The 13053-nt window shown below is 36.0% G+C and overlaps 1 protein-coding gene across 1 annotated transcript in view; it reads right to left on the bottom strand.

Annotated features, from left to right (window-relative positions):
• agps (alkylglycerone phosphate synthase) overlaps positions 1 to 13053 on the bottom strand; it is a 50756-nt gene that overhangs the window by 27092 nt on the left and 10611 nt on the right. The window contains exons 3-10 of the mRNA XM_049484871.1: positions 12240 to 12330; positions 11290 to 11410; positions 11081 to 11155; positions 7512 to 7583; positions 7327 to 7406; positions 5552 to 5632; positions 5024 to 5149; positions 4685 to 4793 (exon numbers count right to left, since the gene is read on the bottom strand). Of these exons, the coding sequence (XP_049340828.1) occupies positions 4685 to 4793; positions 5024 to 5149; positions 5552 to 5632; positions 7327 to 7406; positions 7512 to 7583; positions 11081 to 11155; positions 11290 to 11410; positions 12240 to 12330 (755 nt within the window). The remainder of the gene's footprint in view (positions 1 to 4684; positions 4794 to 5023; positions 5150 to 5551; positions 5633 to 7326; positions 7407 to 7511; positions 7584 to 11080; positions 11156 to 11289; positions 11411 to 12239; positions 12331 to 13053) is intronic.

Below are 13053 nucleotides of genomic sequence, written 5' to 3'. Positions count from 1 at the left end.
CACCATCTGAAAATGTAATACCTACAGCAAATTTCCAGAAAATTTAAGAAAATTAAAAACCTTAATTACCAGGATTTTAATTTAAGACATCTTAAGACTTTTTATGGACCTGCAGGAATCCTGTGTATTACACAAAAATGTAATTGAAATTCATCAACAAGCAATTAAATCATCCTGCTGTTGTAGAAGTAACAGAGTAATAGAGAGGATGAACCTTATCCCCAACTCTGCAACTTCATCTCAAAAGTATTGGATGGAGCACAGTTTCACAGCCACACAGCTCAAGCTGTGTTTATTTTATGGCTTGCATTAGGTTTTACAAAATTTATTCTAAGCTGTTCTTAATGTATTACCTAAATTTCACAAGAAATGCACCAATATACATGCACAAATGATTTACATCAATTAGATAAAAATAGCCATTTTACAGGTTTTTACAGGACCGCAAAAGAAAATACTGTAACTCTACAGGCTGCAATATTTTATATGTAGAAGTAGGGGTGGGCAATATGATGCTATTTTACTTTTATTGTTTAAAACCAAACCACAATGTGTGTTTTAGACGGATTAAAAATTCATTGTAAAACCTGCAAGCATCTCCCATATTAATATCCCGCGGTTAACTTGTTTTATAGGAGTGATCTGGTGATATTTAAAGAGTATGGCCATATGGCAATAGACAGATAACAACATAATATTGACATATTTCAAGATAATAATGGAACATAGGTGTACTTACAGACACGGCAGTTAGCAAAACCATCATCTCTAGTTTCTGTTAAAAGTCAAGTTCAGTCATTGTGCTTGCTAGCTATTTGGAGAAAGGGGCAGGGCTTCTCACCCAGAAATATTGTGTGTAGTTTGGGCAAAGACATGGCCTCGTCTTATGTGCATGCTCTGGGTGCAATTTTTCTTTCTTCTCTGATCAAGTGCAAACAAGATGCCAGATTCCAGTTTAGCGATCTTTCAATAAAAGTGAAAGAAGAGAAGCTGTTCACTCCAATGTATGGTCATGTATTTCAACACTATTTTTAAATGTGTTATTACTGCTATATTTTGTGCTTTTAGCAAAATAAGAAAAAATTATCATAGTGTCTATTGTGAAAATACACTGATTTTACATTATTGCAGCACTGCCTTAGAAGCTCAGCTGTTCTAGTTGGCATCACTCTTATCCACTATATTGCTTGGAAATGAACAGCAGACACAAGTGTTAAAACACAGCATCTGTGCAGAACAGGGTGAGAAAAAGATGACTGATCTCACAGCCAACTTTTCTCTGGCCCACACTCAAACAGGGCAAAATACAACCAACAACGCAATAAACATGCCAATAAGGCTGTTTACAACCACATACAGTACACACACACACACACACACTCCCTAATAGCCTCCTCTACAAACACTCAGTCACAGGACTGACGTTTATAACACTTTCATCTTAACCAGATGACAGTAAATACTCATAAGCTCCATCATAAAACCGCACCATAACTCTGTCATCACTGCATTGTTTGTGTGAAAAGAAACTCAAATGGACCCTTTCTTTATCATCTGAATGCTCCCACCATTACTGAATGCCTTTCACATATCCAGATGTCTTCTTAATGGGATTATAAATGTTTACGAAAGACAATTAATTTGAGAAAATTAACCACTATAAAAATTCACACAGACACTAGCCTTGGGTCCAAATTTACGTTTAGCTTATTTATTCCTTCTATCCCAAGTCATTCAAAGCAAAAGCAGGAAAACAAAAGCCCAAATTTCAAACTAAATTTATGTACATATATGATGTAAAAATACAAATAATAACGTCCACAATTGCATGTGTACAGAAGAAAGAAAATCAGGCACAAAGGGTGGGCTTTTAAAGTAAATATTTACCCTTATTTTATTTTTTAATTTAATTATTTCTATTGTAAGGTAATTAAATAATATTTCAAATAAGATATAAATAATATAATTATATCATATAATAATTATATTATATAATTATTAATTATATATTTTATGTTTGCAGTGTGTAAGACTGGTGGAGGAGAACATGCCATGAAAACATGGTTATTCCATTAAGTATTCATTTCTGAACTTTTAAAACTTTATGAATATGAACTCGTTTTTTTGGATTATTTAAAGGTCTAAAAGCTCTGCATCTTTTTTGTTATTTCAGTCATTTCTCATTTTCTGCAAATTAATGCTATAAATGACAATATTTTTATTTGGAATTGGGGAGAAATGTTGTCTGTAGTTTATAAAATAAAACAATGTTCATTTTACTCAAACATAAACCTATAAAAAGACGAATCAGAGAAAATGATTCAGAAGCTGAAGTGGTCTCATTTTTTTCTAGAGCTGTATATGTATATAATAATAATTATATGATATGTATTTCATTTACAGTACTGAATGCACACTATATGTCCAAAGGTTTGTGGAAACGCATTGCAGTGTAGACATTCAGCTTCATTAGGTTGCATCAACTGCTGAAACAGATGAGCAAATGCACAAACACACAGCTTGTCTAGCCCCAGTAGCACATGGCACAGTGTCTAATGCCAGACATGGGCTAGAGCATTGAGCAGTGGATCAAGGCAACTGTGTTCTCTGGTATGACAGTGCCCCATCCAATACTTTTGGTTTGAACTGGTGAGATGGTGGTGGATGTCCCAAAATGCTCCTGTCCTTTGCTGGACAGTAGAGACAGTTAATCCAACAAAAAAGCAGAACTCTTTCTTTTTTTTAATACTCATGATTTCAGAACATTGAATCCGCAGGTGTCTCAATACTTGTGTCCACATGGTGAAAATATTTTAATTGTTGGTTACAGAAGGGTCTGTTTGACCTTTTTCAACAATATATATATATATATATATATATATATATATATATATATATATATATATATATATATTCCTGTCTGTAGTAGTGAATCATGGTATGCTGCTCTCTGGTGGCTCAGCAAGGAACTATTAGTACAGACAGCAGTTGTTTTTCAGTATACATGGTGAAATTCTTGTGAAATGTTTTGTGAAATTCTGTTTTTTTTGTGTGGGGTTTTTTGGCACAGGAATGTTAGATTTATAGAAGTTAAAGGAAATGGGAAACAGAAATATGGTAGCAACACCACACACGGACACTTCTGAGGTTCCGATTACATTTTTTTAAATGTGAAACATTGGGTGGTAAATTGAAAGCTGACCTCACTGTCGGAATATGACAAATTGTCTTAGTCTTTCCAATTGGTAACTTTACAATGACAAGCCCAATTTTAGGGACAAGACCTAGCATCAAGTTTCAAGACTTTTGCCATGTCCTGTGAAAGCTTAACTATGATGCAATGGCCTGTAGGAAGTGTGTAGTGTCTCCTGCAGACGCAGCCAGTCACGACATTATTACCCACTATACTATCCACTAGGGGGAGGTAATGCCATTTTATATAGTATTCCTTGTCACACTGTGAATCAGGTATGTTAAATACCTGCACAACATGTGTGTAGGAAGGAGCCTGTTCTGTCATCACCTTGTAGGCAATTGTAAGAGCTTTGCTCGTATTGAATTCAAAGCTCTTACAATCACCTACAGAGTGATGACAGAACAGCTCCTTCCTTCCTGCACTTACTCCTGAAGGCTTACGTTACCTCCCGACCGCTGCGCTCCTCCAGTGAACATCGCCTCACTTTACCAAACATTCACACAAAGCAATCCAGACTGTTCTCATACAGAGTTCCCCAATGGTGGAACAAACTACCTTCCACTACCAGATCAGGAGAATCTCTCGCTATCTTTAAGAAATTCCTGAAGACAGAGCTCTTCAAAGAGCACTTACTCTCCTAACACCTCTAAAAAAACTAACTACTTCTAACCTTCTAATCTTTCTCCTTTCCCTTCTTTTCTCCTCTATCCCATTATTTCCTCCTTTAGGACCTGTATTAAATGTACATTTTTTTACCCTAAACTTCTATGTCTTCTATTACTAAATGTACATCTTTATTGTAAGTCGCTTTGGACAAAAGCATCTGCCCAAGGTAATGTAATGTAATGTAACTTCGGAAATGTAATGCCCCACCCATCTCATATCCACTATCCGACCTTACTTAAACTCGCCTTGCCATGAGCATGCTGGCCAGTGTTCAGCCTCACTCACAAGAAAAATCTAGATTGTACAAGCTTCTGAGATCAGTGTCTTTAATAATTTTTAACTAAATTCATGTTTTAGACTAAAGCAAAACAACTGCTGCTGCTGCAAAATCTAAGCATGCTGAATTGAGTGCACTTCACTTCATTGAAAAGCTCTGATTCACAGATGTACAACAGTCATTTATAGTCCCGCAGCCAGTATAATGGGTACAAATGCTCACTCCAACACCGATCACTCCATCTCCAGGCAGACTGCTGTGTGCCTGCACACTTTCTCTGCGGGCCTGCGTCGGGGTGTGTGTGTGTGTGTGTGTGTGTGTACCAGCAGATGTTGAAGGCTGTAATGCCAACGCTCGCTGTATTTGTTAATAAGGGCTGGCATATGGTTGTGGTATTCTCAGCGGGCATTTACAAGGACGGGACACAGAAAAGAGGGATTGTGGGGATTTGTCTGTGCATGCATATGTGTGCTTGATTCCATTTCTCTCTCTCTCTTACAGATATAAAAACATACACACATATATACAATGCTGAACATCCATACCTTCAGAGCCCATTATAAAGTGGTGAATGTCAGGTCCAGTGGACATTCGTGGGCCTTGACAGCTTTTTTCGATCACTCCTCTGGGGGTTACCATCTTTATATGTACCACCTAGACAATGCAAAACAAGCAGGTAAAACCAGTGCAGATAGGAGTTTATTAGTGGCTGATATAAGAATATAAGGTAGGAAATAAATGAATACATGAAATAAACCAGTAAAATGTGAAAATTCCCAATTCATAAAATTATACTTTTTCTGAGTGTGTGAAGGTCATTCTTATCTTTTTTTGAAAAATGGGTGGGCAGAAAGAGAGGGGTGAAGGAGAGTAAATTCATGTACCAGGTCTTCAATGTTGCCATAGATGTTTTTCTTCATTCCTGAGGCGCGTGTGGCAACCCAGCCTCCAAGTGAACTGAACTCCATCGAGTCAGGTTCATGGCCAGTGCAGTACCCACTTTCATTCAGCTGGAGAAAAACACACACACACACACACACCCAGGTGACTTGGATACACATACCCCTAGTTTTATTCCCAAATCCCCCAGAAGCATACTCTTTAATGGCGTGCCATCTGTGCACCCTCAATCTCCCACATACACACACAGGCAAGAGAGTATGTGACTGGTTTGTTAACATGCTCCACACGCCCACACCCCTACACAACCCCGCACAGATAGACACATCTAAATTATTCCAGAGACTACACTGCCATTTTTCTGTATTAGTGTGATGGTGCCATCTGCTCTGTGTGTGTGGTTAATAGTACAAGCACACCCACCAACTCCTTACTAATCTCTGAGCTTTAAATCAACATGTTGAAGCTAAACCTACACAACCTCATTCTATCAGGATCATTCTCATTCTAACCTGGCTCTCCAGCTCCTGGCCAATGATGCCAGCCTCTACATGGACTGTCAGGTTCTTCTCGTCAATCCACAATATTCGGTTCTGCAACAAAAGTGCAATACTATTAAAAAATAAATAAATTAAATATAGAAAACAACAACAGACAGACTTGCAAAACAGACATCTGAATAAAGGTAGGGTCCAAGAAAGAAAGGCTGAAAAAGAGAAGAAGGGTTGGTTGGTTGTTGTTGTTTTATTGCCACTTCAACACTTATTTGGCTATTTGTGGCATACATTTGGTTTTATATATCCAGACAGAGCAAAGTTGTTTAAAGGCACTATACAGGAAATATATTTTGCTACATTTGTATTAAATTAGGTGTTTGAAGTTTTTTTTTTTTTTCATTCTTTATATTCTTTTCTTGGTAGTGAGATTGTCTTATATGGAAAAGAAAGGACAGCGCAAAAGCAAGAAGGATAAAGACAGAAAACAGAGAGACAAGAGGTCAGGTGAAAGAGAGAGATGGAGGGCAAGAGCAAGAGAGCTTAAGAAAAATGTGAGAACTGATTTAGATCACCCTAGTTGATCCATTTCCCAACATCAACCAACATCCCAGCAGCATTTGAATGACAGTAAGACTACCGGTACATTTTATATGAAGTTAAATGATATGCATAGAAGTTAAACATGGGATAATTAAAATTATAAATAAATTTATATTACTGCCTCAAGTTATTAAAACTATTGTGCTGTAATTTATTAATTTAAAATTTTGAGAAAAAGAGAAAATGGCCTAACGGCACCATTTAACAATAAAAAACTATGCACACTGCTTATTTCTTTAGGACACATTAATGTAAATTTGCTTAAAGCAATAAAATGTTTGTTTACAGGAAATGGCTTTGGTGCATGTGAATCTAGAATTCTCTCTTGCAGTTACGTCAACACAATTGTCAGCTAATTAAAATGATGAGTACAAACTGTTCTACAATATAAAATGCTATGCTAGAGCTCTTTCTTTATTCTAAACACAACATAATGCATTCTTTAACCACGTAATGTTACAATGTCCAATTAGACCACGTTTTTCTGATGATGTTAATGATTCTGGACTGCTTGCATTAGGTGATCCAATTTTAACTATTGTAAACCATTTTAACCATCGTAAACCAGCCATTCCTGGAACCACTACTTTTTATGTCCCAGCCTCCTAATGACCTAATGACCCACAGCTGAGGCTTGTAGCAGCTCAGAGACAAAGACAGAGTAGAAGAGTGAGAAGTTTTCTCAGACATCTGAACAAGTCTTAACCAGGATATTTTTTGAAACTTATTTGGCTGTTAGTCTGTATTAATCCATGTACATCTCTTGACTAGCATGTTGATTAGATCTTAAATCTTAATCTTTTTTATCCACATGCATTTATTCTCACAAGCCAAATGCAATTTTTGTTAGTCGCATTGAAAACAGATTTTTATGTGGGACAAAAGAGGCAAATTAGCTTATTAGGGGCAAGTACTATTGGTGTTTCAGTCATAATGGAAGAGGATTTTGCTGTCGAATTAATCCTAAAAAAAAACTGCTTTAACATTTGGCTCAAATGTATCATATGACCACCTGAAGTTTTCTAAGAGATATGATTTGTATCTGTTTTAAATTCATTTTGGGTGCACCTTCTTATGCATTTACACCTTTTTATACCTTATCCAGATATAATCCTGATACTCTGGAAGCATTTAGTTGCCAGGTGTGAAAGGGGTCTTTGTGAACAATGCGTTAGTGAACATGTACCCACCATCTGAGAGGTGTCCAAAGAAACAATGGATCGTGTTTCCTCTGGAGGGCACTCTAGAGCACTCGACACACTAGTCCCACCTGAAAGAAGAAAGATGGAAACATTGTGTTAAGATGTATGGCTGTTTTTTTTTACATAGAGAATGATGTAGAAGGTAAAGAGATTTTAAATCATATTGTCATCACCTCCATATGGTATCAAACAGACATTGTGCTGGCAGGCCAGCTCCACAATCTTCACCACATCATTGTGACAATCTGCAGAGAAGACAAACATGATTTAAAGCATTATTATAACATATAAAATAACAAAAGACAGTCAAGACAGTGTATAATCTTTACTGCTTTTACTAAAGGATGCACAAACAGTTTTCTCCAGGCTGTGTAAAAAAAAACACAGAAAGAGGGAGGACAAAGAAAAAGGAGAGGCTCCATCCCTCCTCCTACTCTGTGGGTGGGATCAATATGCCATTTCTGCAGCCAATAGGAATGCCTCTCTCCGCCCCCACAGAGTATGTGTGTGTGAAGGAGGGGGAACATCCCACTCTGCCCCAACAGCATGAACACAGCTCCCCTTCATTAGTGCAGATCATCCAACAGGCTGAATTGGAAAATCTTTTTTAGGTACAGCTACAGCTTTTTCTGATCTAGCCCATCCATCTACGAGGGGCAGTGTTGATCTTTAGGAGTGCTGGACATCCAGAGCTCTTAAAGCTACAGCCAATTATCGAACATACGCTCTGAGCAGCAGATACAGAACAGCCAACTCTGCTTTTCCATTAGACAGCTGGCTTTTTCCGCAGACTTATGGCTCATGTAACCCTGCCTAATGAAGGACTTGCTCTTTAACTCTAATGGGACAGAGGTACACCTCGAGTGAACCCAACTTCTGCAAGAACCCAACTTTACTGCGCACTCTCTCACAACTCTTTAACACACACTAACCCAACTTCCTCCCTGCGTACGGAGAGGAGAAAAACCAACGGAAAGAAAGACAACACTGATTAAAGAAAAAGAAACTGACAGACAAAAAGAGAGAACGAACGATAAAGAAAAAAAAACAGTGAAAAAGAGGAAATAAAAATAAATTAGAGATAATGCTAAAAGGAAATAGAGAAAAGAGAAAGAATACAAGATGAAATCATGAAAGGAAGAAAAAAAGGAGGAAAAAACAAAGAAAGAAAGCAAAAGGAATAAGAGAAAGCAATACCAAACAATTATTAGATGGAATAAGAATGGGAGATATTAGAATTAAAGAAAGATAGAAAAGAAAAAGTGAGAAAAAAGGAGTGTGACAAAAAAGAAAAAAAAGGAAATATAAAATAGAAAGAACAAGAAGAAAAAAAGACATGGAAGAATAAATAAGAAATAAGAGTGAAAGGAAGAAAGGTCACAAAAGAACAAAAAAGAAAGCTTGACAAAAGAAAGTATGAGAGGAAAAAAAGAAATAACATCATGAAAGGACAATAAAAAGCATGACAGGAAGAAGATGGAAAAAAACAAAACAAAAGGAAGCAAGAGGGAGAGAGATACCAGATATACAAAGATATAGATGGAAAGATATAGAAAGAGAGATTAAAAGAGAAGCAAAGAAAGCTAGACAGAAAAAGAGAGAGAAATAGAGACAGAAAAAGAGAGAGAAATAGTGAGACAAAGACAAAGAGATGAGTATTTGATCAAATGCATTGAGATCAATCAGGTAGAGAAAGAGGGGTCTGTACATGGAGAGAGGCAACACTGGTTAGAACTAACAGCACATTTATGTACAAAGAATTAAATAATTTAAATTTAAGAATTTAAAGATTAAAGAATTTAAGAATTTAAAAAAGAAAATTTTATGGAGTAAATTTGAACAGAATACATTCTGGCCAGCTGTTCACAGGGAAGTTAACAGACCTGGACATTTAATAAGCTGGAGATGATCTGTGTAGGTAGTGGCAGCGAGAGAGAGAGAGAGAGAGAGAGAGAGAGAGAGAGAGAGAGAGAGAGAGAGAGAGAGAGAGAGAGAGAGAGAGAGAGAGAGAGAGAGAGAGAGAGAGAGAGCAGAGGAGGGTCTAGTTGACTGGCTTGAAAAGAGGCACCTCCCACTAGCAGCACTACTTATTAACAGCCAGTCAGATTTAGAAAGTATTTAATTTGTTTTAATTTACTTTAAAAAAAGCAAGTACGTGGTTTAGCCCAGGGATGTATTAATGATGTGTATTTCCCTTTATTGGTCTCAGAGACCACTTAGGGTGGCATATAAGGGCTAAGGAAAAGTGAGACTTTTCAAAAAAACGTAGAAAATTAGTATTAGCCAATGTACAGTTTTTAGCAGATCCAGCTGTTATCTTCTATACATAGTATTGTTTCTGTCATTATTTCTATTATAACTCAACACAAGATTTGTCACAGTCATAGTAGTTTGAGTAGTTTCAGCACTTCAGAATTGCTAAAGAATCCAACTTAAACAGTTGTGTCAGTATCAGCTCTACAAAATGATGTAGCCTGATATCAATCTATGCTCCACACACAGCTCTGAAACATTTTCCAGATGAGTGCCCATGTTTACAGCACTATAAAAGTGTGTACACAGTGTCCACATAAACCACAATGGTTTGCATTAAATGGAATTAATCAATTTAAGATACAAGTCGAACAGACAATTAAAATATCTTCATTAACCATAATACGGCTGCAATAAAAGATGTTGATTTGGTCTTTGGAATTAGAGCAAAGCCCAGTATTGATTAAAAATGTGTGTAAGAACTCTGCAGGTGACTGTTTTATTGAGACAGGAAAGACCACAAAAGGGACTAATTTTGCATGGATTACAAACTTTTCTTACCACGTTTTTGAGAAAAGCATACTTGGTCTGCCAACAGTTGGTCCACTTTATTTTTACATTTTCAAGGGTAGATCTTATTGAACTTTACTGGAAGTGGTTTCTGTGCTTTATATAATTCATTATTTTTATGAACTGGCTTGCTGCACGTCCAACACTATCCTGCTATACTTGTATAAAAGTAATGCCAATACAGTAAGAGCGTAATTGTCTCAGATGAGAACAAATTCACTCAAAAATAAAATAGATTTATGAAGAAAAAATAATAATATACAGCTAAAAAAAAAAAATAAGAGCCCACTTAAATATTATAAGTTTCCTTGATTTTAACAAATTGAAAACTTCTGGAATATAATCAAGAGGAAGATAGATGATCACAAGCCATCAAATCAAGATGAACTGCTTGAATTTTTGCACCAGGAGTGGCATAAAGTTATCCAAAAGTGTAAGACTGGTGGAGGAGAACATGCCAATATGCATTATTTGAGGTCTGAAATCTCTGCATCTTTTTTTATTTCAGCCATTTCTCATTTTCTGCAAATAAATGCTCTAAATAACAATATTTGTATTCGGAATTTGGGAGAAATGTCTGTCTGTAGTTTATAGAATAAAACAACAATGTTCATTTTACTCAAACATAAATCTATTAATAACCAAAATTAGAGAAACTGATTTAAAAAAATAAAGTAGTCTCTTATTTTTTTCATATTTAGAAACAACTGTGAGGTCAGATTTCCATACACTCTTAAGACAAAAAGTGGTTTTCAAGGGTTCTTTACAAAAGTGTTTACTGGACCATGGAACCACAGAAACATCTGAATCAAATTAAAGGGCAAACATAAGAAAACCTCTTACTGGTGTTTTTATATTAGTACCTTTAACAAGTGTTCAATACAATTGCACTATGGCTACAAAGGTCAAAAACACTTACTTGGCCAAACCACCATGTCTGGCACTCTTCCGACTCGTCCTTCTCGCAGAGCAAAGATTTCATGCAGGCAGTGGCCTGTACAGAGAGGAAAACATCATTAGCCTGTTCCTGCTGCACTACTGAACACAGAAAAACGAACAACTTCCTTTAATTAAACCCTCCTCACTGCAGTAGTGACCCAATTGATACAGTGCCTATTTAAACTATACCATGAGAACGAAACACTCGGTCCTCTGGGTCATGCGACAGGGCCACACCCGCTGCTTTCAGGTCCTCCACAAATGACTCGTTCAGGTTAGGGGGTGGGATTGCATTCACATTTAGAGTGGGCTAAAAGAGAAGACAAAGAGTTATATAAAGTAAGGTGCACTTGGCTACACATTTTGTTGTATGTTTTTTATGATATTCTATTTGATTCAAACACAGTCATCAATGAAATTGAGTGAGAGCATTCTGCACTTCTATTGGTGCACTCTTCATGAAATTAGGACACAATATTATTATGTTATTATGTTAGAAAGTGGAAGGGTTTTTGCATAACAGTGGAGATATATACAGCTCTAGAAACAAAATAAACTTAAAATGACCACTTAAAAATGTTTTTTGATTTTACCAAATTGAATATAATTAAGAGGAAGATGGATGATCACAAGCCATCAAACCAAACTGAACTGCTTACATTTTTGCAACAGGAGTGGCATAAGGTTATTCAAAAGCAGTGTGTGAGACTGGTGGAGGAGAACAAGCCAAGATGCTTGAAAATTGTGATTAAAAACAGGGTTATTTCACCAAATATTGATTTCTGATCTCTTAAAACTTTATAAATATGAACTAAAACTCTTTTTTTGCATTATTTGAGGTCTGAAAGCTCTGCATATTTTTTGTTATTTCAGCCATTTCTAATTTTCTGCAAATAAATGATCTAAGTGGCAATAGTTTTATTTGAAATTTGTGAGAAATGTTGTCTGTAGTTTAAAGAATAAAACAACAATGTTCATTTTACTCAAACATTTTACTCAAACAGCAACATTAGAGAAACTGATTCAGAAAATGAAGTGGTCTTTTAATTTCGAGAGCTGTATATATATATATATATATATATATATATATATATATATATATGAAGTAAAAAAAAAAAAACAGTGACACTTATACTCACTGTAGCCGGGGCTTTGTGCTGTAGGTTGGCCCCAAACGTATTCTCCATCCAGTCCTTCAGACTGGGAATAATAAGGCCGCTTAACCGATACCTGTAAAGAACACAGTGCAGATCAAAGACAAGACATTTTTATATATTACATTTGTTTATTTTCCTGTATTAAATATAAAAATTCAATACACTTAATGAAGACAAATGATGTGATGAACCAGTGTTTTATGAACACTAGTAAACTTAAGCTAGGAGGCAAGTGGACATTAATTGTTGTCTAGACAAAGCAGTTGTGTTAGATGTGGTAGATAATATTATCATATCAAACAAACTGTCACGTCGACAATGTACAGAGACATTTTCATTTTTTGCAATTTCATGATGTTACAGCCCTAACATGCATGTACAATAAATATAATCTTGATTAAAAAATGAAATACTGCTATTCACAATAGCTTCCTATAACATACAGCTCATTTAATGTTCACCATAAAAGAGGACCACTTACACCTCACTGATTCATTTAATGTTATAATTTATTTTATATAACAGAAACTGTTTTTTTAAAGCTCAAGTAAGAGCAAAAAAGTGATGACAGTGTACACACCAAAAGACCAGTGTACAGAGCTTTTGCCCAGCAGAGCATAAACTCAAACAAAGCCTAATGAGAAAGCTGCTGTATGAGAGAGAGAAGGGACCACAGAGAGACAAACACAAATCAGCTAAATTTCCTTCTCTTGATCCTAGTAAGTAATTGTCTCTGTGGGGAAATTAAAAGTGTAGATTAGTATATACTAAAGGATATACACTATATGCTTGTATA

The sequence above is a fragment of the Astyanax mexicanus genome, chromosome 11 (genome assembly GCF_023375975.1).
Source record: "Astyanax mexicanus isolate ESR-SI-001 chromosome 11, AstMex3_surface, whole genome shotgun sequence".
In the NCBI taxonomy this organism is placed as follows: domain Eukaryota; kingdom Metazoa; phylum Chordata; class Actinopteri; order Characiformes; family Acestrorhamphidae; genus Astyanax; species Astyanax mexicanus.
This window is presented reverse-complemented; position numbering and strand designations above follow the sequence as displayed.